The 26,804-nt window shown below is 34.7% G+C and overlaps 1 protein-coding gene across 1 annotated transcript in view; it reads left to right on the forward strand.

Annotated features, from left to right (window-relative positions):
- IL1RAPL1 (interleukin 1 receptor accessory protein like 1) overlaps positions 1–26,804 on the forward strand; it is a 1,130,590-nt gene that overhangs the window by 1,099,819 nt on the left and 3,967 nt on the right. The window contains exon 9 of the mRNA XM_006209422.4: positions 14,478–14,621. Within this exon, the coding sequence (XP_006209484.1) occupies positions 14,478–14,621 (144 nt within the window). The remainder of the gene's footprint in view (positions 1–14,477; positions 14,622–26,804) is intronic.

Here is a 26,804-nt window from a genome sequence, read left to right on the forward strand (position 1 = left end):
AGCCTAAGTTAATCCTCATACACATTTTGGGGTGGCAAATTTTGCTCCCCTACAGCACTCTTGGAGAGTCATCTAGAAGTCCCTAGAGCAGTGCTTCACAATCTTTTGTGGTTGTTGTCCTAATCTAAATTACCTAGGAAGTCTGTTTAAAAGTGATTCAAAATCATTAGTCTGAATTGGACTCCAGAGTTGAATTTCAAACAAGTTCCTTATTGATGCTGATGATGCTGGTGTGTGGACCACAATTGGCATACCAAGGTCTTGGCCTAGACAAAAGATCCTCTAATAAACTTGGTGGAATCTAATAGGTAAAAAACATCTAACTCTTAAGTTAGCTGTTTCCATGAGAGAGGAATGAAAGAGGAATATAGCCAATCAGTGGGACTATTTCTAACTAATTATCTCATTCTTTTTACATGATCAACACCTTTGAACCTATTTAAACATTAGTACCTTGCCCTCACACTCCACTCTTAATGAAGTTATATGCCTCAAGTATTTAATGAAATTGTCTTGTAGAAAACATTTGCTACTCAGAGAGATGTCTGAGAGGGCACTCTCTTCAAGTATTAAATAATTAACCTCTTAAATGAAGAGGACCTTCATTGTTGGACAGAGTTCCTACATACCCTCTTTTAAAAAGGAAATCCACTTAGGAATGTCGCAGCAACCTATATATGAATATATACATATATTTCAGCCTCTGCAAAGAGGCTATATATAGTGTTCAGCCTATGCAAATAGCAATTACCAAGGAGGAACAAGTTATATAATGAGCAGTAAATACTGCTAATTTCCTGTTTTGAACACTTGTATTTAGCTAAATCTCAATTACGTGTAGTGAGGAAGGGCAGACATGAAAATTGAACCTCCACATAACATTGGTCAATGATATGATTGCAAAACAGGCAAAGAAAAAATGACAGTAACAGAACCTGGATAAATAGTTCCTGTGTGTTCAAAAGTTCATTTCATTCTAACAGGCATCTGTCTAGCATCTAACAGAAGTTACAGAAAAAAACAGGTAAACCTATGGTGAGAGCAGAGGGAATTCACTGAAACTCAATCTTTGTCTTAGAAAGAAAGTGACACATAGGCAGTTGAAAAAATAATGATTCAGTTTAAAATATTTGCAAGAAGCCACAGATTTCATCTGACACACAGCACAATTCCACATATGTGATTAGAGACAAAAACAGAATGGCATACTCATGGTCACATCCACCAACACACCACTCACTTTTCCTTCTCAGAACCACCTTAATGTTCTTGTTATTTCTAGGTCAGAACAGCCTGTTGAGTGACAATTTTTCTTTTCCTGCTCAAAATATCACTTCACTGCTGGTTAAAGATGAGTCATATAATGCTGTTGTATGAAAAAGCAACAAATCATTCCCACTCACTAAATACATATTGAGTGCCAGCTACGGGCAAAGCACTGGGTTAGTTGTCCTTAGTAGTTGAGTCACTGCTGCCAGAGGGATATCTATCACCATCCTGGGGCATTAAAGCAAGATTACTGGGGAGAAGGAGATGGCTGTACATTTTTATGGCTTTGAATTCCTGCACTTAGTTGAGAAATGGCACAAATGGGTCAAAAATGCAAGGGATAACTTTTAATAAGCAGTTCCTTGTATATCGAACTTTGACAACCAGGTCAGTAAAGTAAGAAATTAGATGTGACACATTAAAAAATGCTAACTACTCTCTCAGGTCATATAGTAGAAAATAATGTGTTGATTTCCAATAAATTACCACGGTAACTTGTATTAGATTTTAGTGTTGAGAATTACATTTGCCATCTGTAAGAAATATGTTAGCTATTTGTCTCTACTTTTAGGGAAGATATAGTATTTTTAGCTTGTGTTCTATGAAGAATGGTACATCTGTAGGTTGATTTCTGTAAATTAAAAGTGGACATTTAAATGCTATTAAAATATATTTTGTTTTTACTTCACAAAAAGAAATCCAGTGGTATATGTAAGAAAGAACAAAAAGCTTATTTTTAAAATCACCTAAGAATCATGATCATGCATTAGAATTTGACATGAAAGAGGATTGACTAAAAAGACATTGTGAACTCTGATGAAAAATGGACAGTTACTTGAGAGTGTTTTGTTTTTGACTCTTCACTTGTGTGTGACCTAAAGCAAGTCTCCTTATGCCATTTTTCTCCATTTTTATCATTTGTTAACTCATCATCCTTAAGCTCCAATGGAGGAATCTTGTAAAGAATATATTAAACCCTGGGTGACTAACAGTATATATTAGCCCATTCATCAGATGTTACAGATTCTGAGTTTTGAGTCATTGTACAAATCTTGAAAGTGAAATGCAGTGGTTGCTCTTCCCAGGAATTTTCTTTTAGTTTTAGGTGTTTGTAAAATTGACTCAGATCTTTAGATGACAAGTTCCTATTACTGCAAAATAGAAACTACAGTTTCTTAAGATATGTGACTGCAGTTCAAAGTACTAACTGGTAATGGTTGCCAAACTCATGGAAACTAAAGTGGAAGAAGTCATTATCACAGCCTAAAGAATGACATATAAATTGCTTGACTTAAATCAATTGGGAATTTTAATTCTACTATGTAATATAAAATGAGTATGACTTGAAAACTCACATATACAATTTCACCGTTTCAGGATAACAACTCTCAACTGCTTGGGTACATTTCTAATTCTCCCCAAATGAACAAACATGTCTATGTTATTTAAATATCTCACTACCAAAAGTAGCTTAAAGGAATGCATTAAAGATATCACAATAAAATTTTATATTGGCTCTCTTCTTGAGTGGGCTACCGTCAGTGACATCTCAGTAGTCCCATAAAAATTGGTAATATTAAATTATATCTTCTACTGTTAACTACTCACATACCACTTTGGTTTTCTCATCCGTACAACACTGTAGTTAGAGTAAATAAAATTTGAAATCCATAGTTTCTCTAGAATGAGGTTATGCTTTAACCTACTTTTTCAGGGAATATTTGTAAACTGTTGCCAAAAAATGGTTATTATTTATATAAGAATTATACAGCAGTAATTATTATATAATTATATAACTTGCCTTGCTGAAGCAGGCATCTATAAATGATCTTTGGTAAATAGATATGTGAATCAAAGGTGAATTAGGTTAAAGAGTTTACCATGAGGACTCTTAGCAGAACATAGATTATAAGCCACCTTAGACAACTCTATTCCAGACTGTCTAGAGTAAAAGACAAAATATAAACTGTTTTGAAGTATTAGTGTTTAAAGCTGCTGGTCACTTGCCTCTGTTAAGTACACTTAAAACCTAATATATTAGAAAGAGAGGCATTAAAAAACTTTAACTGAAGTAGTAATAGTAGTTTTCTCAGGGCAGTGTAATTCCATGTGACCCTTAATTTCTCCTTATTATATGATTTTCAAATTCTTTACAAATAAGAATGTTTATAGAATCAGGAAGAAAGATGAGAAACAATAAATGTTTTGGTACAGTTAGTAAAAGATTTTTAAATGCATACAGGGAAACTATCATTAGTCTCTGCTGTAAAATCAAGTTATTAACACATTTTAAAAGTATATTAAGGGAGAGCGTATAGCTCAGTGGTAGAGCACGTGTTTAGCATGGCTGAGGTCCTGGGTTCAATCCCCAGTACCTCCAAATAAATAAATAAATAAATATTAATTATCCCCCCAAAATCCCAAAATAACAAAACAAAAAAAGCATATTAAAATCTATCTGCTTGAAGGTGCCCTCTTGCTTCCGCTTTGTATCTGTCTATATTAGAAAACATTGCATTTTAGGGGATACCTTGACTTCTGCATTTTCTCAAACCACTGCTAATTTTCACACACCAAAAATCAATATACAGAGTGAGATGATAAGATAATACCTTATTACTTGTGAAGCAGGACAGTGTTATTGCCACTTTGGTAAAAGGGAATTCATTTAAGACAGGCTCTTCATGTATCCCAACACAGGTCACTAAAATATATGGGCCACCCACTTTCTTCTCAACTTCATCGTGGCTTAAGGAGCCATTTACTGTTCCCTTAGGAGGAATTAAGGAATAGTAGGTTCTGCTATTGGTAGTTCCCAAAACATGCCTATTTTTCATAGATTGTTAATGGGAGAAAAAAAAAACTTAAAGAAATGTTGACAAATTCTTGACTAGTATCTTTTTACAAAAGGAGAAAGGAAAGCAATGTTACCACCATTTTCCTCAGCATTTGTGTGTTTTCAGGAAACAGAGAGTGATCCAAAAAGATTTAACAGAGATAAGAAATGGATTTTTCTGTTACTTTCATTGAGGGAAATGAACCAGCATGCGATTTGATTATTGTTTTTGCCTTAATAGTCTCTAGCTCTGTGGAATCACCAAGATTTTGAATGAAACTTGTCTCATGAGAGAAACAGCTTTTGCCGAACACATTTTATTCTAATGCTTTCAATAATTAGGAAAGATGTTAAAGCCCTAAAGGAAGAAAATTATAATAATAACATAAAATTCTGAAGTTTATCAAAGCATCTCATTTTGTGTATTGCAAAGCAGCCAGTTTTTATATGTGTAAAATATTTTATAAATCTACTTCCAACAACTGAATATATTCCAAATCATAATACAACTTTTTTTAGAAGTGTTCAGTGTTTCTGTAGAAAACATGGCTCTTTCTATTGGTTATCTAAGCAGTCCAGATGTTCTGGGTTCTTTGGCCAATCCAAAGCATTCCCAGTGGAAGACCAAATTCTTCTAACTGTGACAGTATATCCTCTGGTGGAGAATTGCTTTCAGGATAAACACTGCAGCCCTTAACAAAAAGGAGTAAAATGGCAATGCCACCTTCACTCTGACAGTTTTCTCTCCAGAGACGTTTTGTAACATTCCATCTGTGCCTGTCTATTTGTATGACATGTTGAAAAGGAAATTCCTAGTAGAGGGAAAGCAAATACTTTTTCTTCTAAGAGACTTTTCTTTCAGGCATCAGTGAAGTTTGACACCTTGATATGCAATAGCCCTGTCTTCTATGCTGATCACCGGAGGCCCATTTTGTTCTTTATTGTAGCAATTTGTCTGGTATCTCCCCATCATACTAAGTCTTATGAGATCTAAGATGAAGGAGACCATATCTGAATACTTTATATGTTTGTGTGTGTGTGCAAATACTTAATAGTCTGTATACATTCCACATTATGGTCTTTGGACAGACCTATTTCAAACATTGCTTTTATAATCCAAAAAGGAAATGTTTTCGGTGATACAGCTGTGTGTGAGTAATACCACACTGTACAATTTGAATATGTATGTCATTTTTCCACTGGGGAGAATCATTGTCCTATTTTTCTGACCTAATTTTGGGAAACCTGGATTAATTGTTACCATGAATCCCTCAAACAAATATTTATTGACAAGGTACAAGCTAGTTGCTTTGAAAAGAAAAAAAAAAGAGAGAATCAGCATATGCTAGCTGAGAAATTAGAACATGAATTTGTCTACCATCACTCATTACTCCATACATTGGCTTCCCTGTACTATACACCAAACTACTTGCCAAAATCCTTTCCAGGCCCTTTTCTGCACTGTGCCACACAGTGTCTGGTCTGATCCCTGTCTCTAAAATCCCTCAACAAGGGGGTGGATATAGCTCAGTGGTAGAGCACATGCTTAGCATGCACGAGGCCCTGGGTTCAATTCCCTAGTACTGCCATTTAAAACAAAACAACTTTTTAAAAGAAATACAAATTTTTTAAAAATAAAATAAAATCCCCCAACAGAAACACAAGCACATACACACAAAAGCACCCTGAGTGAGTTGCTCACCTGGCTTTGTTTATTATTCTTACAGTAGGGCATTTCTTACACCCATATAAAAAACCTAGCAGAGTAACACTTAGGCACACAATAAATATTAGCTTTTATTATTTTGTTTTTAAATATTTCCTTGCATGCCTGACTCTGCAACTCCATATGTGTTCCTTTAAGGCAAGAAGCATGTTTCTTCCATCACTATCACAAGAACTCAAAGCCCTACACTTGGTATATTTAAGGTGCTTACTAAACAAAAAGAAAGTAAATGAATGAATGAGGGAGTCAAAAGAAAAAATTGAATAACAATATCAAAGATGTAAAACAATACATGATTGATTTCAGAATGCCAAGTGAATCCAAACTTTCCTAGTTCTGTAAGTCAATAAAGACTATATTGTCGTTGGATTATGAGCGAAAGAACCTTTCTAAATCTGTACTATGAAGTTGACCATTTTTCTATAGAATGAAGTTTTATTACCTAATTAATGGCTGCATATTAATAATGTCTCATCAGTTGCTTGAACCTCATGACGTATTGACTGGAAAAAATGGCTCACAGAGATATTCTTGGAATTTTAGAGTGGGAGTGCACAAAAATCTAACTTTTCATTAGAAAATTGAGTTTGTTCTTAATCATCTAATGATTCTTTTATTCAACAAATATTCATTGAGCTCCTACTATGTGTCAGTTAGTTTGCAAGGCATTTGAGGTCAAATCAATAAAATATATGGATAAAGTAGACAAAAAAAAAAACTTGCTCCAGTGCAATTTAAATTCCAGTGGGAGGAGACAGCCAGTAAATAATAAATGTATTAATAAGAAAATTAAATACTATGTTCTATTTTGACAAATGCTATAGAAAAAATAGAGAATGGAAAGTGGATGCAAAGTGCAGGCACAGGTTTGTGACTAGGAATGACTGGTCAATGGACTGAATTGGGAAAGTGTTCTATAAGCAAAGACTTGGAGAAGGAAAGAGGGAGGCAGGTAGAATCTGAGGGAGGAACATTCCAGTTAGAAGGAACAGTCAGAGGACAGGTCCTAAGGTAAAACAAGTGTTTATAATGTAAAACCATGAACAACACTAAGTGATAATCACGCAATATGGTTAAGTCACAAAAAAAAATCCACAGAAAATACATATTTTAAAGAGACATATCACTTCTAATTGGAAAAGCTTCAGTGAAATCTAGCTCCACTAGATCTTAGCCTAACTTTGCCTTGCTAGATTGGTAGGGTTTTGATAAATAGAAAGAACTTCTAGGTTGGTACACACTTGGGAAAACACACGTCAGATTCAATTCACATTGGAGGAATGATTCATGCTACAGGTTCATCAGCCACTTTAATTAAAAGCGTGAAGGACCTTGAATGCCATCACAAGGGGTTTGGACTTTCTTCCATGAGCAATATAGATCTGCTAACAATTACTGAAGAAAATTTCAAGGTGAAAACATGTTTTTGGAAGATTAAACTGAAGTTTTTGACCAGATTACAATAGAATAGCTGTGAATAATAAAATTTTAATCCAAAAGTAATCAATCCAAAATATCCTCTATGATAGCACTTGAAATTTTGTGATCTCACCATTTGACCTTTTATTTTTTAACCTTTATTTTGAAAATAAAACCTGCAAAGATTACAGAAGAACTGCAAGAATAGTACAGTAAATTTCCATATAGCCTCTCCAACTGAATTCACCAATTATTAACATTTTGCCACATTTGCCTTATCTCTCTTCATTTAGATAGGTAAATAAAAAGCTAGAGCTACACTATTTATACCAATACATAATATTGCTCAACCATATGAGAGTAAATCTCAGACATCATGACTAAATTCTCCTATGTGAATCTTCTAAAAACAAGGATATTTTCATATAAAACCAGAGTATATTTATCAAATCAGGAAATTTGAAAATGATAGAATGCTGTAGTCCAATATATAATCTATACTCACATTTCAAAGAGTATCTCCATGATATCCTTTATACCCCATTTCCCATCCAGAATTATACATTGCATTTAGTTGTCAAGTCTTTTTAGTCTCTTTTAACCTGGGATTGTTCTTCAGCCTTTTTTTTTTTTTTTTTTGGTCTTTCATAGCATTGACATTTCTGAAGAGTAGAAACCAGGTTTTATTTTTTAGATCATGTCCCTCAGTTTGAGTTTGCCCATTATTTCCTCCTTTTTTAAATATTTGCTAGTATCTGGCTGGAATACTACATAAGTGATATTTTGCCTTCTTAATGCATTATGGCAAGAGGTACATGATGTCTATTTGTCCCATTACTGTGATGTTAATTTTGGTCACTTCCTTAAGATGGTGTCCTTTTCTCCCTTAATCATTAATAAATAATCAGTGGGGGGGGTGTGCTTTAAGACAGTATGAGTATCCTAACATCGATCTTTCACCTATTACTTTTAGCTTCTGTTGATTCTTGCCTGAATCAATTATCATTAGGATGGCAGAAAAGTAGTGATTTCTAACTACTTATTCTGTCTATATTAACCAGTTGGCATTCTGCTCTAAGGGAGAACTTTCCTTTTTATTAATTTGTTTATAATTAATGTAAACTCATGGATTCACTTATATTTTGTTCCTGTCATTATTCATTTTAAATTGTCTTTAATACATACCACTTATGAATATCCCCTACTTCATAGAAAAAAAAAAACCAAAAAGCTTAGCACCCCTCTTAGGTGATTGGAGAGAGGAAAAGCATATTCCAGGGGAAGGCTCCAGCAGGCTATATAAAGAATGATACTTTTTTTCCTTTAGTCTTTCATTTTTATTTTTCATTTTAATAGTTTATTAATATGTAACATTTCAGTTCCAAGGGATTGTGGGAGCTCAGTCTAACTAGGCTCTAATCACAGGTCCCAGCCAAGACCATATTTGCATTCTTGATAGACAGTTTTGATACTTGATATGATACTTTGGCAAAAATCTCTTTCCAAATGACACAGTATACTCTTTTGAAAGTAATCTTTTCCCCAAATGTTTTGTTGCACAAATCAGGCTGTTAAATTCAGGGATCATTTTTATTTTTATTATTATTATTATTATTATCATTATTATCATTATCATTATCATTATTATCATTATTATTATTCTTACTATTTGGCATACCTTGCCTTGTTCCAAAAAGCACTTATGCAGGAGCAAAACTGCTATCTTTACATACTAGTTTATACCTTCTAAAAACATTTTCTTGCTATTATGTGAATAGCAATTCAGCTTCTTAATGTGTTACCAAAAAAAATTATAACTGCTTCTAAATTGCATTGATGTATTGTAGAATTGAGTTGAATATCTTTGTAGGCTGAGCATAATTATCCTCCTGCCAGGAACAAATAAGTTATACTGCTCCAGAGAAATAAATATGCATATGAATTTATGTGGATGGATAAATCCTTATAAAGTTTAGCTCTTTATAACACAATGAGAGAAGAAATGTACTTGGTAAGGCTAATGAATAAACTGGGATCATTATATTGTCTGTCATGCATTTCCCCCACAAACTTGCATTTTACTGCATGTAAATCAGGGCAGAGCATTTCAAAGGACTTATATAATGAATGAAGCAAGTTTAGGATGAACTAAGTAAGAATAAGACACCTAAAATCTTCAGTTATACTTTAAATAAGATTATATATATAAATAGAGAGATACAGAATAAAAATTCCAAGCAAAGAGTTCAAAAATACATATAAAGTTTGATTTAACTCTGTTAACATCTTTACCTCTTCAAAGATATCTAACAGAAAAAGTTTGCAAACAGTAACACCAGGTTCAGGCCAATAAAAAAAATAGGTTTCCAAACTCCACTAGGTAATTGCAGCAAGATTAGTGTAAACCAAATGCATTTATTATTTGCAGTGTAATCCAATATACTAAGGGATGGCATGTGCTTTATTTTAATTAGCTTTTTCTTTTAAAGGGTTGCTTAGTCCAACTGTCTTGATAAGAAAAAATTGTAGTCATTGCTCAAAATGCTTGTAGCAAATCTAGTTTTAAATTGAAGCAATTTATTCTGAAAGCAGTCTACTACTGCAGCAATAATCAATGTGTTTTCCCTTAGCCCATACTGGAGCTTTCTCTGGACTATTGTTAATTGCCTGTAACTAAATGACTGCTGGTGCCCTGAAATGTAACTCTTTGGCACTTGTTCATTTGTTGTGTTTAAACCAAATGCCGGTTTCTCTTAGGTTTTGCCTAGTGATTTTGCTTTACAATTTTCAATATTCAGTCTTCGTCCCTTATAGCAGGCAGAGTCTATCATTTGAACAAAATAACACAAAGGCTAAACAGATTTTAAAAGGTTTGCACTTTCTTTTTCTGTCCTCTGATGTTGAATCGTGCTGAAATGGAATCTTTTTATTTTTTAATTGCTGCCACTCCACGAAAACGTGAACTTGAGCTGAAAAGCGGATCCCATTTCAAAGGAAAAATGACACTCGCGGGGGCAACACTGTTCACATTGTAATGTGAAGATAAAATACTGCAGTGGGCCCCAATCATTTCTTTTAGCTGTAACAGAATTTAACCCCTTGTAATTTTGTCCTGACCCAATGTATAAGCAATAATGGCTGGCACTCATATTAATGAATGTGTCCAGCTTGGAGCAAAGGAATGTGGAAACTAAATCTAATACATTAATTTCCTTGAGAGGATTTACACATGCTATATAAACCAATGTGAAAAACTTAAATGGAAATTTTTTTAACCTGCACACATTTATAATATGAAGGCATGTATATTACTCTTACATAAAAATAATGTCATAAATGAGGAGCAGGCACTGGTGTCTGTACTGTGGAGAAAGATACATTTGTTTTCTGACTTCTAAGGATATTATAAACACACCATGCTTCTGCATATAATACTGTAGATGTTTCTGGGGGAAATCTGAGATATTATCAAGATCACAGGTTAAATACTTTTTAATACTGTTTCTTTGGACTAGTTTTTGGAATCTCTATTATTAAGTACACGATTGTCATTTGGCTCAGAAGAATTTTTCTTGCTTATTGCTTATACTCTAGGTAAACATAACTTGTCGTATGTTTGTACCTTAAAGGAAGTCTTCATGTGACACAAAACCATTTCTGTAATTGCTAAGCCTCACCAACCCTGCTGTCTTTTTCTCATTACATTTTATAGAGTATTACTGATTGACATAGTAAAAAGTATATTCAAGGTAGTATATATAATTGTTTGAGTGGCTCATGACTTCAAGCAATGGGATTAATTTACATATGGGCAATTACTTCTCTAAAAATAAGGACTTACTTTCATACAATTTTTCTCTAACTTACACATACTCAATTTTTAAAAGTTAAAAAAAATATGTGTAGGAACCAGTGTTATAAAAACTATCTGAATAAAATGAGAATTCTGCTTATTGGATTAATAGGATTACATTTCAGGCACAGTTTTTGATTGTTCCAAAAGCTATTCAATGAGATATGGACATGTAAGACATGCTAAATGCCCCGCCTAGTGCTGTGTTTCCAGAATCAAAGGGTGTACTTAGGGGCACCATGGAAAAATCGTCCCTAACCAGGCAGTTATCTACAGCAGAGCAGTGGTCCTGACTCCCTGCTTTCTTTATAGCTTCTTACTACATAGGCCTTAGGTTAGAATTTCTAATGGCTCTTTTTAAAAAATCAAATTTTTAAAGAATTGAAGTACAATTAACATCAGATAAAATGTATACATCTTAAGTGTTCAGGTCAGTGAATTTTGACAAATGTATATACTTGTCTACGCACCTTAAAAAGATACAGATTTTTTTAAATCCCAGAATGTTCCCTCTTGCCCCTTTCCAATAAATTTTCCCATCACCCATCCACCGAGCATTTTGTGATTTCCATCACTATGGGTTATTTTGGCCTGTTCCTGGGCTTCATTTAGATAGAATTATGCAGAAGGTATTACTTTATGTCTGGTTTCCTTCCCCTAACAAAATTTTGTGAGATTCATGCACATTGCATGTTATCAGTCATTCATTGTTTTTACTGCTGAGTATGTTATATCATATGGACACACAACTGTTGTTCATCATATCTTGTTAATGAACATTTGGGTTGTTCCCAGTTGTGGCTACTATGAAGACTACTCTGAACATTCTTATACAAATGTTCTTGTGGATATCTGCTTATATTTCCTTTGGGTAAATATTTAGGAGTGTAATTGCTGTTCATAGGGTATATTCATATCTAACTTTATTAGAAACTATCCAAAATTTTCTAATATAGTAGTACCATTGGGCACTTCCATTAGCAGTGTTGGGGAGTAGAGGTTAAGCATTCTTCATTATTCTTTCATTTCTTTTCTCATACAGCAAATTTTAGAGTGAGAAGTTTCAAATGTATAATGCATTATATTAGAAAACAGAATGAATCTTAAAGGAAACTAAAGTCCAAATGCTTCTTTCTCCCATTGTATCCAGTGTAATTTAAATCACATTTGTCTGGTATATAAATTAGCCTGTGGGCATAAGTTAGAGTTTTATGCCAGCTTCTCTGTGTGGTGGAGTTCAACTAATATCCTGAGAGAACAAGACCTAATGTACCCACAGAATTATCTACCTCTAATCCCTTCTGTTCACATAGTAGTGGGGTAATGTTCTACTGAAGAGTGTTTTGTATTTCATTTCTGGTACTTTTGTAGTCCTGTCTTTTGTAATCTCTCACAGGATTCAGCAGATAAAGCTGTCTGATATTTATAAATATCAAATTTATAAATACAAAATATAAAAATTTATTTGAAGTACTTTTTAGTATTTTACACTTCATGTTGATTTACTTATACTCTAAAAGATTTAATAATTCTATTTTTCATTCTTAAATTCATAAAGTCCAATAACTTTTTATAAGATTTTCTTCTATGTCCCATTTAATTTTAATAAGAGCAGAAATACATACTTGATTAAACACTAGTTATATGTGTTTTTTATTAAACTGTTGAATTAGGAATGAAAGACTAGATAATGAGAAATATGGCTGTTTTTTTTTTTCTGTAATTATCAAAGGAAAAGTGACATCACTTGCAAGCACACACACACACACATGCAAACACAATAGATTCTTGTAAGAAAATGATGGCCATACTTCTCAGATTATTTATCCCTGATACCACATTGCACCCATAATGATTTCACCTCATTTGCAACATTTCAGTATTGATCTTTTAGCCTAAGAGTAGTTGTCACTGCAAAACCATAGCTTACTTTAAAGTTCAGTCTAAGCCTACATTGACTATGTTACAAAATTAGATAACCGATTGGTGGATTGTACATAACAGGATCAAAAATACCAGTATTTTAGAGCCATACTTTCAAGAATATTAATCTTTAATGGTAATTAAGGAAACTAGTACTTTTCGAGGTAGTTATCAACTGCAGGGGACAATAGCTACCCATAAATAACTTTTAGACTATGACAGTGAAGGTCAACATGCATACACAGGCACTTAGTTAAAGTGAGATTCAAAATCTTTGCATTCTGGCTTAATGTTTAAGTACCAGTATCACTGAATTTGGTACACTGTTTATGAGCACTGAAGGAGAAAAAATAAGTGAATATTTTATCCCTAAAATTGCCTGATAGTTGTTGGTTGTAATATAGACATTCAATAGGAATAATAGAATGTGTATACACAGCGAAAGAGAATGTGGCAATGAATGTATGTATGTTCATGTACAACTGAAATATTGTGCGCTACACTGGAATTTGACACAACATTGTAAAATGACTATAACTCAATAAAAAAAATGAAAAAATTGCAAAAAAAAAACCCCAAAAAGAATGTGTATACAGTAAGTGATAAGAAAATTACTCTTTTGGATAAATGTAGTAGCATACCTAGTGAAAAGGGAAAAAAAGGATAATAAAAAAATTTTTAAGTAGCGTACTGAAAGAAAAATACTGCCAACATAGTTAGTCTGGTATAACATCCACTAGAGTATCTACTTCTTAAGCCCAAGTTAGCATTCATTCTCCAAGGCTGTGGTTGGCCACTTTGGCACCATGCTATTCAGATAAAGATATAGGACAAGAGTTATTGCTCCTGGGAGGAGCCAGCAGACAGTATTCATTAGGTGGTCCATCCAACACTCTATGCAACAGTGCACAGTGCCCTTCAGGAGCTATGCTGCTTGACCCCTTATCTCTCCTCAGCCCCAACCCCCAGGTGACAACTCAGGTGAGAAGGATCAAGATTCACATTGGATGAGTTCAGAAACCATCCTGGCTTAAAAGCTTCATATCCACAAGAACCAATATTTCTTTTGTCAACTCCATAAGCATAGCTTGCAGATTCCCACAAAGGATGGTTTTATGTGTAAGAGTTACTGTATTCCGGCAAACCCAAAATTAATAGTTTCCGATCAAGTATTTATAATTCTTTCGGTCCAAATGCAATCTACCAACATAGGTTCATTTTTACCATAAGCAATGTTGCTTAGCAACACAGTTACCACATACCACCTTATCTGGTTACCAAGGAAACAGCTAGAAAGTTATCAAAAGGTCAAATTCTTATGCAGAAAGGAAAGAAGTTGCGTTAATCCATTACCCACATCTGGTCTCATCCAGAAAACTGTGAAATCAAGTTGAATTTATGAGTTTGTATGTGAATATGGTATAATTCACTCTTGTGATTTTTTTTTCCAGAGCTGATGTATACAGTTGAACTTGCTGGAGGGCTTGGTGCTATCCTGCTGCTGCTTGTTTGTTTGGTGACCATCTACAAGTGTTACAAGATAGAAATCATGCTCTTCTACAGGAATCATTTTGGGGCTGAGGAGCTGGATGGAGGTAAGATGAGTTCCTTCTTTTAATGTTCTCTCTAAATATTCTTTTTGTTTTACTAAGGGGAAGGAAAAGTTTCGTGCATAGCCATTGACAGCAGCTCTTATAGGCTTTCAGTGTTCAGTTTGTAAATTCATCTTTTCTATGAAAGGATATGTGTGATGCTTTGGAGACAATAGATATTTTCCTCTGAAAATTGTAAAGCAACACCTACCCTTTTTAGTATGGTATTCCAAACAGCACTTGCGAATTACAAACGCTGATTGCAGTGTTATCAGAGTGTTATTTTCTCTCACCTTGTAATCAGTACTGAAAGTCCAGCTTTACTTCTGTATAGGTAAGGAGTGTCTCTTTTAATTGTGTTCCCTAGCCCAATAGTTTGAAGTGAAGCTCAATTTGTTCCTTGTTTAGACTGATCAGTTATAATAAATTGTACTGAATTTTTTAGAATTCATCCAGCAGTCTTTTCAATCCTGTTTATTTAGCTATATTTAGACAGGCTAATTTTTATTCTAAATGTGGAGCAACAGATAGGAAAGTGCACCAGCACATTGTTTTCATAATAATACCTCTAATATTTTTACTCACGTTAGATAAATGAATAGTGTTTTCATAGAAATCAGAATTATTATTTGCCTCTGGTCAGTCATGAATATGTATACAACCTAAGAAGAATATGAGGTCCTTAAAATTGAGCTCTGTAAAATGCCCATTAGGGGACTAACAGGTTTTTTGCCTTTTTTAATCATCTGAAACTGGTTCATATAAAAGCTAGACTTGCAATATAGGAAGTGTATGTGAACTGACAAGGAATAGTACAGATGGTGATGGTTTCTTCATCATATTTGTAAACTTTTTTTATTCACTATCAGTTTTTCACTAGATGGTACCAAGGAAAATGAGGAAATTGCCCATGTTACCACATTTCCAGGGTCCTCTGGAGTAAATCACAGGTAGAGCTGTAGATTGTCTGAATAAGTTGCATTCCTGATACTCCTCTTTGTTTAACCTTCTCCCCTTCCCATTAGAGTGAAGTCTGTGCTGCAGCAAAACTTTTTTTTTTTCATTTTTAAAGTGAGGATTTACCTGTTTATTCTTTGTTTGTAACTTTCTTGCCTGTTCATACAAATTATTAAATTTTTTGCTACTGCTTCAAAGAAATATGAGAAAATTGTTAATGTCAGAATCATTGTTGAATGAGTATCAAGCAAAGTACTAGACATTCTTAAAATCATTTTTGCTAAGCCTCCAAAAATTCTGAGGTCAGTATTATAATCTCCATTTTAATGATAAAGCAATTGAGGCTCTCAGAGGTTAAATAACTTACTGAAGAAGATAACACGAGTATTGCTGTAAGTAGCCAAGATGGGATTTGAAAATAGATCTGTTTCCAAAGCCTTTCCTTTATTGAACACTGAGCCCCTATTATTTTTGGCCTTTTAAAAATTTGGTATGTTCAATACAACCTAAAGATCTGCTGTTGTTTGCAAAATTAGCACAGTAAACGGTATTTGAAAAAGGAGATTGCCTAAACAAGTCGCACTTTATTAACCCTATTTTGAATACATTTGTGTTCTGAATGATATGAATGATTTCACCGAAACTATCAATTTCCAGTGTAATTTTTATTTGTCATATTCTGAATAGTCGAAGACTCTGGAGAGTTTAGATGTTTCTAAACCTTAGTCATATCCCCTTAGATCCTTCTACACATGCTATTATGGTTGAATAAATATCCACTCTTCTAGTGTGGGAAATTTTCTCTAACATCATCAAATCTACATTCTTCATTGCTCTCCCACAAGTCCTTTCTTCTTCCAAAGAAAAGCTATGGTTAAGTGACCCCAAGCTTTTCATATTCTTGACTTGGCTGTAAAAATATGATTTGAAAGTCAAAGGCTACCATGTTACCTCCCCTGAAAGGGGGTACGTGAAGTATTCTTGGAAGCAAAGGCAAAGAGTGTGAAGAAGAATAGGGAAAGAAAGTTTAGGTCATATTTTGAAGTAATGTCAGTCTTATGGTTTTTGGTAATAATAGATTCATTGATCATTTACTGAATATTCATTGAATGACAAGTGCTGTGTTGCCTACTTCAGTGATACTCAGAGAATCATACAACCAGAAAGATAGAATTTAAACCCAGGTCTAAATGACTCCAAATTCCGGAAATTTCAGCCACTGTTTCAGACTAGGAGATGGACTATTTGGCATCTGGGACACATTCAGTCAGTTCCTTTCAAGTCATTACAATGGGCACTACCTGACTGTATCAGTTCTATATCAGAAGGAGTCTGTTTCTCTAAGATAGAACATACTGATGCTTTGCTCTCTTGGTTGGTTCACATCACTTCTTATACCCCTCTACATAACCTTACATTTTATTGTTTCCTTTGGACTCAGGCCTTACCACTTCTCTTCGAATTCTGCAACACTCACCTTTTTAGTTGACATGTACAATACTATCTACACTTGCATTTATGCACAAATGACTCCTAAATCTAAATGTTCTTCTCCCAGTTCTCTTGTTTTGCTATCGTTTGTTTCTAGTAACCTATTGGTTATTTCCACTCTAATAGGTCCCAACCCTAGCTTTTAAATCACCCACCCTCACACTCATTCCTTGTCATCCTCCATTTGACATCTCAACTTTTTGTATCCTTCTCTACTGCATTTACTTCACTTCCTCCTCATCTGCCATTTTCAGTTAGCCATCATGGTCAGTTAATGGTACCTCTTGAAAATAGACTTTTCTATTACTCTTCATTGCAAATGTCTTGTCCAAGCCTCCTATACCATCCTCTTGGCCTTCATTATCTACCCCTCTATTTTATTTTATTTTATTGCATACTTTAAAAATTTTTAAATTTTTTATACAATTTTAAAGGTTACTTTCCATTTACAGTCATTACAAAATATTAGCTATATTCCCCATGTTGTACAATACATCCTTGAGCCTGTCTTACACCCAATAGTTTGTACCTCCCACTTCCCCACTCCTATAATACCCCTCCCCTTCCCCCACTGGTAACCACTACTCTCTATTTTATCCTCCACACTCGGCCAAACTTCTCTTTAAAAGTACAAATTTACTGTGATTCTTTGGAGAAAAGCATGTCTCTATGTTGCCTGCCACCGCAGAAAACTTTCTTATTTCAGAAAGCAGTTACTGTAACAGAGTGGCCCAACTTAAATTTGCAGTCTTGCCACCCCTGTGGAATCTGATCATGCAAAATTCCAGTTAGAATCAAATACTGGTCTTTGGACAAACACAGCTGTTGAGAACTGACCCAGGACAACGCAGTCATGCATAAATCTCAGGTCCCTTTGGAACAATAAGGTAACTATAATGGTTAGGGATGGGAGAAGGTTAATTATTCCTCTCCCACCTTGATTCCATAAAATAGTGAAGGAAAATTTGGGCAAATTCTGCTGCATAGACATTTTTTAATAAACAAGCATGTAACCCATCCTATAAATTTGAAGCAGTTCCAACTCTGTCATGTGATTGTGTATGAGTGTGTGTGTACATTTATGTTCCCAAAAAATCTTACAAAAAGTTTCCCCTGAAGCAAATGTGACAATATTTCAGTGGCATGATTAGGCTAACCATCTAATAACAACAAAGAATATTCTTCATCAACTGAGTAATGGTACAGAGCAATGTCATGGTATCAAATAAAAAGCAGAATACAAAAAGGTTTGTCTACTACAATCATCAGCTTTGCAGATAGCTATGTCTCCATGCAGGTAAGAACTGAAAGGTAATATTCAGACATATAAACAGCATTGTAGGGTGTTATGTTCTGAGATGTTTATACCTGTTTTTTTTCAAAAATTTTTAACATTTTACTGTCTTTTTTATTACATATAACTTTTAAAATTCTTTCTGAAATAAATTTGAATTTCTGAAGAAAAAATATTTCTCATCAGGACACAGGACCATTTGGAATCAAGCCTGGAACAGCTTCCCCAAGAGGGCAGGCCACTGGCCCCACTACATACTTGAGGAGTGGGATGTGTCTCTAAATTATGTTAAGTGTTGCGTATGTCTTGAATAGCACTGATTTCACCATGGGGGGTCCATTTCCAGGATCCATTGTACTTAGTAAAAAGCCACTAATTTTAGCAATGAAACGTGGTTTCTAATATTCATTGTGCTAATTAATGCAGCATTTACTTTTGATCAAAAATAAAGATAGTTTAAGTGCTTGTAGCGTTGAAGTGCTCTAGAGCATTGCCTTATTCTAATTAAATGCTAACTGAGCATCCTGATAAAGGCAGCCTCCCGTCTCTAGAGCTGAGCATACACTAACACAATATCCCACCAGCTTTGCTGGAATAATTACGAAGAAAATACAGTTATCATAACAACATCAGACTCCTTTGCTCCTCCATGCCTCCGACTGGGGTTTCCCTTCCACTTTTGTTTAAAAGCTTGAATGAAGGTAGTTCTTCCTTCCTTCTTTCCTTCTTTCCTTCCTTCTTTTCCTCCTTCCTTTCTTCCTTCCTCCCTGTCTCTCCTCCCTCCCTTCTCTCTTTCTCTCTCTCAAACACAGTTCACATTTCCCCTTAACTTATAAATACTCCCATCATAATCGCAAGGTCTAGTTATTTTCTCCTTCATCTTTACTAAAATGGCACTTCAGGCACATCATTTTTATAGCCCTTTTCACGTTGAGTAGTAAGCACTTTCTGGTGAATTCTTACTACTTGTAAAGCATTGTGAATTCAAGATTCCTTATCTCATTTATTTCTGTGAGAAGGAGGCTCAAAGACAAAGTCATGGAGACAAGAATTATTCCAGCATTTTGCAAGGGTGTCTAGAGTTTAGAACTAGCTTTACAAATAAAAATAAAACAAATATTTAAAGAAAACATAATAGGTAGTCTATTAATGAAAAAAAAAACAACAAACAGCTGCTCTCTTACGTTGATGATTATATTGGTGGGTGTCGATAAGGTACTGCATAAGTTTTCATAAGGGAATAACTTATGGGAACAGGTTTAAGATTCAATTTTGTGGAGAGGATCTAGTGCTAGACAGGGTGAATCTACTTTATGTTTCTTTCTCTCAAAGTGCAAGCTGTTTTGTTTTTCTTTTTAGCCCCTGAGTATGAGGTATGAGGGGTGTGCTTATTCACAATGATGGCAAGGCAACCTTAAAAGAACAGTGTAATGACTAATACAATGCCTATTTTAAAGATGAAGAAAGAGATCTCTCCTAGTTCTACTTTGAGAGTTATTACAGGGATTGGACAAAATGAGTTAAAGAAATCTTTTATAACCTTCATGCACTGACTCTGGAAAATTTGAAGAGCTGTTCCATTTCAAGCCTATGAAATACATGGATATCTATGGATATCTATGCACTTTTAGGTCATAAAATTTATTTTTTTTCTCCCTCAATTACAAGGTTACTCAGTATTAAGTTTCAGAAATTATTGTCATCATGTCTATCACTGTAGCACAGTACTTCTGTAAAATCATTTTGAAACACTTTAGGTAGGGTTTTTTGTTTGTTTGTATTTTGGGGGTATTTTTTGGTGGTGGTGATTAGATAATTTGCCTACACATGAACAATCTAGAATGTGGTTTTGAGTTCAAGAAGGACAAATCTGTAGTTGTTTTTGATGTACAACTTGCCCAAAATTGTAAGCTGTTAAGTGGTAGGAATCAAGGCTTCTTACCTCAAATTCCATACTCCCTGGACCACTCTGCTACCTCTGACCCTCTTAATTACAACTTCTATCATCTGTGCTGCCCGCTCTCCTCTTAAGGATGTGAGGGAAGGAAATTAATATCTACTGAATGCCTCCTTTGAACCAAGCATTTTGTTTTATGATGGGGACTCATTTAACCCTAGAAATCTCCTTTACGGAACTGCTATTTTATAGATCAGGAAACACAGTCTCAAATGAGTAAAATAAAAATTAATGATGGTCAGGATTTGAGCTCAGCTGCTGTTTTTGTTTTTTCCTTCACTATGTTATGCCATATATTTTTTAATTAGTGACACATTTCAGTGTTTGAGACTCTATGGTTTCAAATAGTCCAGAAAAGTATGAAATAATAAAACATGTAAGCTAGAAGAATATTATTAAATTTTCAAAGTTTAAAACTCAAACAGCTTTATTTTAGAATGTAATTGCCAGATGTTGCCATGGCAAAATTGACATGAAAAGGGGAATTTATTAAAACAATGACATTCAGTAATCACAAAGTCAGAATATTAATATATGCTGAATGTTTTTTATTCAAAGATACATTATCTATTTCTGCAGAGTTTTTAATTGAAAAATTATATATTGGAAATGTGACAGAGCATATGAAGGCAAATCTGAGATACAAGAAAGGAATGACTTAATTTTTCAAAAACTCTTATTTATTCAAGTTACGTCAGTGTTAGTTTTTAATGATCACATAATTCTGTGCTAATATGCTACATGCATGCATCAAAAATTGCCTTTTAAAATGAAATACACAATTCATCATTGAGCTCTACCGTGGTCTCATTTTGGTAACCCGTTTGCTGAATAATGGCCTCTGTTGCTAGTCAGTTTCATGTATGTGACATAATATTTGAGAATAATAATAAAAAAAAGAAATGGCCAGCTGTCAATAACATCTGATGACTATTCAGTGGGTGTTTAAAGGTTAAAAACTCCCAAAGACCTGAATGTCAATCTCAAGCCATTTATATTGTCAGTAAATCTCTCTCCTAGCCCACATCCAACATAGCCACCACCTTCATCTTGATAAAGGAGTCTTCAGTCTACATTTTCTTGAAAGCTCTGTTGTTCTAACAAATCCAGATTCTCTGACTTCTCAGTCCTTCTGAAGAGAATTTACTAATATCCTCTCATATGTCAAAGAGAAAAATACTAATTTATCATTTTTCTAAACCACTTTGTTATTCCTGATACACAGTTCCTATTTTCCTTCTCTCATCAAGATTTCTTAATAATATTTTAAACTCATATTTTTATTTCTTAACTCTGGAGTCCAAACTTTTTTCCTCTCAAATATATGTTTTTAAAATATAGTACTTTATGCTATAAATTGAAGGAGAAAATTCTACTGTACTAGTTGTTTAACTCTGAGTAACAAAGCAACTACTTAATTGGTTGAGTCTTATGTTTTTTGTTTATTTGTTTTTCTCTCCCCCCAGCTTTATTGAGATATAAATGACATATAACACTGTGTAACTTTAAGATGCACAATATGATAATTTGACACACACACACATATATATGGTGAAATGATTGCTACAATAAGGTTAGTTAATGTATCTATCACTTCACTTAACTATTTCTTTTTTGTGGTGAAAACATTTAAGATCTGCTCTTTGGGGGGAGGGTATAGCTCAGTGGTAGAGTGCATGCCTAGCATGCACAAGGTCCTGGGTTCAATCCCCAGTACCTCCATTAAATAAATTAATAGATAAATAGATAAATAAATAAATAAATAAACCTAATTACCTCCACCCCAAAAAACAAAAACAAATAAACAAAAACCAAAAAAACTTTTTAAAGATCTACTCTCTGCACTCTCTGGTATATGATACAGTATTGTTAACCATAGTCACCAAGCTGTATATCAGAAATTGTTTGTCTTATAGCTGGACATTTGTTTACTTTGCCAATGTCACTCCCTTTCCCCTACTTACCAGCCCCTGACAACCACCATTCTATTCTGTTTCTATGAATTCAGCTTTTTTGATTCCACAGTATAAGTCAGATCATGCAGTATTTGTCAGTCTCTCTCTGCCTTGTTTCAGTTAAGCGTGCTGCCCTCAAGGTCCATCCAAATTATCACAAAATACAAAATTTCCTTCATTTTTATAGATGAATAATATTCCACTGTGTGTATATGTATATATGTGTGCGTGTGTATGTGTGTGTGTGTGTGTATATATATGTGTGTGTGTGTGTGTGTGCGTGTATATATATATGATGTTTTCTTTGTCCATTCATTCATTGATGTACACTTAAGTTGTTTGTACATATTGGTTATTGTGAATAATGCTGCAGTGATACTGGGGTTCAGCTATCTCTTTGAGATAATGGTTTTATTTCCTTCAGACATATACCCAGAAGTGAGATTGCTGGATCATATGGTACCTATGCATTTAATTATTTGAGGAATATCCATACTGTTTTTCATAGTGGCTGCACCAACTTACATTCCCACCAACAGTGCACAAGGGTTCCCTTTCTTCCACGTCCTTGTGATACTTATTATCTTGTCTTTTTGATAATAGCCATCCTAACAAGTGTAAGGTAACATCTCATTGTAGTTTTGATTTGCATTTACTGATGGTTAGTGATATTGAGCATCTTTTCATATACCTGTTGGCCACTGTGTATCTTAAATGTCTATTCAGGTCTTCTGCCCATGTTTAATTGGATTATTAGTCTTTTTGCTATTGAGTTGTATGAGTTCCTTATATATTTTAGATATTAACCCTCCCCTTGTCTGATATGTGGTGTGAAGATATTTTTTCCCATTCTGTAGGTTGCCTTTTTATTTATTGATTATTTCTTTTACTGCACAGAAGCTTTTTAGTTTGATTTAGTCCCACTTATTTATTTTTGCTTTTGTAGCTTGTGCTTTTTGTGTCATATCCAGAGAATCATTGCCAAGACCAATGTCAAGGAGCTTTTTCCCTATGTTTTCTTCTAGGAGTTTTATGGTTTCAAGTTTTACATTTAAATTTAAGTCTTTAATCCATTTCAAATTAAAATTTGTGAGCAGTGTAAGATAGGGGCCTAACTTCATTCTTTTGCATATGGATACCCAGTTTTCCCAGCATCACGTATTAAAAAGATTATCCTTTCCACATGGAGTATTCTTGGCCCCCTTGTCAAATATTAATTGACCACATATGCATGGGTCTCTTTCTGGACTCTCAATTTTGTTCCGTTGGTCTATGTGTCTGTTTTTTATACTAGTACTATACTGTTTTGATTACTATCATTTTGTAGTATGGTCTGCAGTCAGGAACCATGATGTGTCTTCTAGTCTTTACAGCCTGATTTTAGCAGGTAAAGATGTTCTCCAGTCTTCCCCAGGCCAATGGGATTACCTCCAGAATCACAATCATTCTAGGTTGGAGCCAGTTTTGAGGCTGTTACCAGGGATGCACTAAAGTTCATGGTTGACAGACTTGTTAGCAGGAGCTCAGGTTTGCCCTGTCTAGTCTCTAGGTAGACAGGACTGCCTCTAGTACATTGTTCAGTAGGATAGCGATTGGACAAGTGTCCACATCAGGATTCACAATTGGATCTTCACTCAGTGGACCAATTACCAGGTATGTGGATGAGTGTGGCTCCCACCAGGTCCCTGAGAGAGCTTCTACCTGGTGGCTGGATGGGTCCTTGGGTGGGCAGGCCTGGCTCTGTACTGTGGCTGAAAGGATACGTGCAAAGGGTATCTTACTGGGCCATCTTGCTGATGTCACTCCTCTTTTTCTTTTTTTGTGGGACATTGCAGCAGTCAGAATCTCTTGAAAATCATGGAAAAGAGTAAATCAATGACTATATTAGAGTTTATGAAGATTATTACAAAGAGTGTGTACATCAGCTGCTTTTCATCTCTGTAGTCAGTAGAATTATAGTTAGGGGTGTAAATTACAGAAAATAAAATTTAGGGAATAAAGTTCAGAATAAGAAATATGTTATTGTACTACCCTGTTATGGCTAACTAGTTTTAAGCTGTTTATAAAATTAAGTTGAATTTAAAAGGTTACAGACCTAGCCTTTACAAATTTTAGCATAATTTTGTTTTTTTCTGTGGTTATAAAAATAATCTCAATTTTAAAGTTTCTCCAGTCACATGAAGATCATACACATTAAGATTAGTCAATATATGTTCTTAGAGATATCAAAAATAATCTAAGAGATACTTCCTAAGATTCATATTCAGCTGATAACTGGGGGAGAAAAGAAATCTTAGAATTCATATGATTTTGGATCAGAAAATATTGCTGAATTTAGCATGATATCTGGAACAGTATTTGCAGTCTGATAACTTTCAAACCAGGAGTTTGCTTCTGATGGTAAATAAATGCCTAGCTCCTTACTGCACTGACATAGACTCTGGGGAAAGAGGAGTTAGATATCAATCAAGTGTCCTGCTAATTTGAGGGAGGATGCTGCTTCAGATGCTTGCAAGGGGCTTTTTAGCCACATTTACTACCCAAATAACCTACTTTGAGCAACTCCCTTTTATCTAGGAGATACTCGCTTAAATGTTATAAACTCATCCACCTGATATAAAGAGATAGAAACTCACTGAGACCACAGCACTCATTCCTGAGGTTCATAAGCTTAATATGGTTACTGAATATATTAGTCTAGACAAGAATCTATCCCCTTTTTGATGAAAGTGTGAATTTTCAGCTATTTTATTTATAGCACATGCCCTGTAAATAATCAAGATCACTTATTATGGAGCTGAGGCTGCAGTGTGTAGGTTTTATGGTACTCTAATTCCATTACCTGGCAGCTGATTTCAATTCTTTGATGCCTTTGAGACCTCTGGATGCCTATACCCTGTCTTAGAGCAGAGTTTCTCAACCTCTGTCCCTGGACCAGCAGCAGTATCATCTGAGAGTTTGCTATAAATGTAAATTCTCAGGACCTATTCTAGATCTTCCAAATGAAAAACTCTGGAGGTGGGGCCTAGCAATCTGTATTTTAACAAGCCTTTCTAATTGTTACTGTTCATGCTTAAGTCTGGAAACCACTTTTTCAGAGAAGTTTACAAGAACTCTGAGGTCTTCCATTGAGTTACAGTGAGAAACTACAGTTTGAGATTATTCCAAAGGAGCTTTGCTGAACTTCAACCCCATAGCTCCTAGTAATTACTTGAGGAGTTCAGGCAACTTGGAATGTGTATCACTGAAACCATCTCTCGTAGGAAATGGCCCAAGTCTTGAGAAAATCTCCACACTGGCTATAAGATATAAGTCATGTAATACCCAAATGAGAGGCCATTCATTCATTTAATCAACAGATGTTTGAACATGTACTAAGCTCTGGTCATATATCTGAGTCAAGGATCTTGTGGTCAAAGAAAGAAGATAAGATGTGAGTAGAATTATATAATACATGGGAGAAGAGTTCACCTTTAACTCAAAGATATCAGACTCAAATTCAAGGGAAATCAACTGCAGCGTTAGCTACTGGTTTTATGACAATGGATAGCCATAAATATTTGTCAAGCTACCATAAAGATAATCAGTGGTGAGGTTTGGAAAAATGAATTTTGTGATTCTGTGTGGAATGGGCAAGAAGAATAAGGAAACAGAGAGGGAAGAGCATAAAATGTAACACTTGAGAAGAGTAGGACCTCACCTAGGATGGACATAAAACCCAAAGGAATTTTACCACTGATTGGCTATGAGATTATTAGTAATGAAAAGGAGTAAGTGGAACATGCATCTGAAGTTTGGAGACTAAAGAAGTGAGATTATTATGTTACTAAAATTTAAGTGAAATAAAATGTGAAGGCGTGAGATGGGAAGCTTGTTATGTTGTGAACATGTTGAATGTGAAATGCATACTGAACATCCAAATTAAGGGGTTCAAGTTACAGGTTCACAAGAAAAAAAACAGGATTGGACATGTAAATTAGGGAGACATCTACACAGAACTGACTGTTGTTGTCATGGAAAGAAAGGGGATTTTTAAGGGAAAGAAGGCTGAGAGAAAAATGACGCAAGCCATAGAAAACATCTTGAGAAATGACAGCATTTATAGATTGGAATAGAGATGTCCATGGAGGAGGCAGAGGAACCAGAAACAGTGTCATGTAAGCAGTATCACTATATCCAGCTGGAACTTACCCGTATTGGTGGGACCAGTTGTTTACATCTCTTCTGAGTCATAAGTGCTCTATTCTTTTCAGTGTTCATGTTGGTGTGGTTTTCAAAGATTTTTAAGCCTACAGAAGACAAAGGTCAAGGAATGAGGGTCTAGACATTATGCATGCCAGATCTGAGCATACTTCAACACTTTGTAATACTTTATAGAAAATTGGAGAGCACCCTCCCAGAAAGAAAATAGTCCATGCATGAAATCATTCTGCAATCTGCCATCTGACTTAAAGAGTCCTCCTTTTGGCCCATGACCCCTGTACTACTCTTAGATCAACTACACATTGATCCTCTGGAAATAGACTGTTGTC

Source organism: Vicugna pacos, chromosome X (genome assembly GCF_048564905.1).
Source record: "Vicugna pacos chromosome X, VicPac4, whole genome shotgun sequence".
Classification (NCBI taxonomy): Eukaryota; Metazoa; Chordata; class Mammalia; order Artiodactyla; family Camelidae; genus Vicugna; species Vicugna pacos.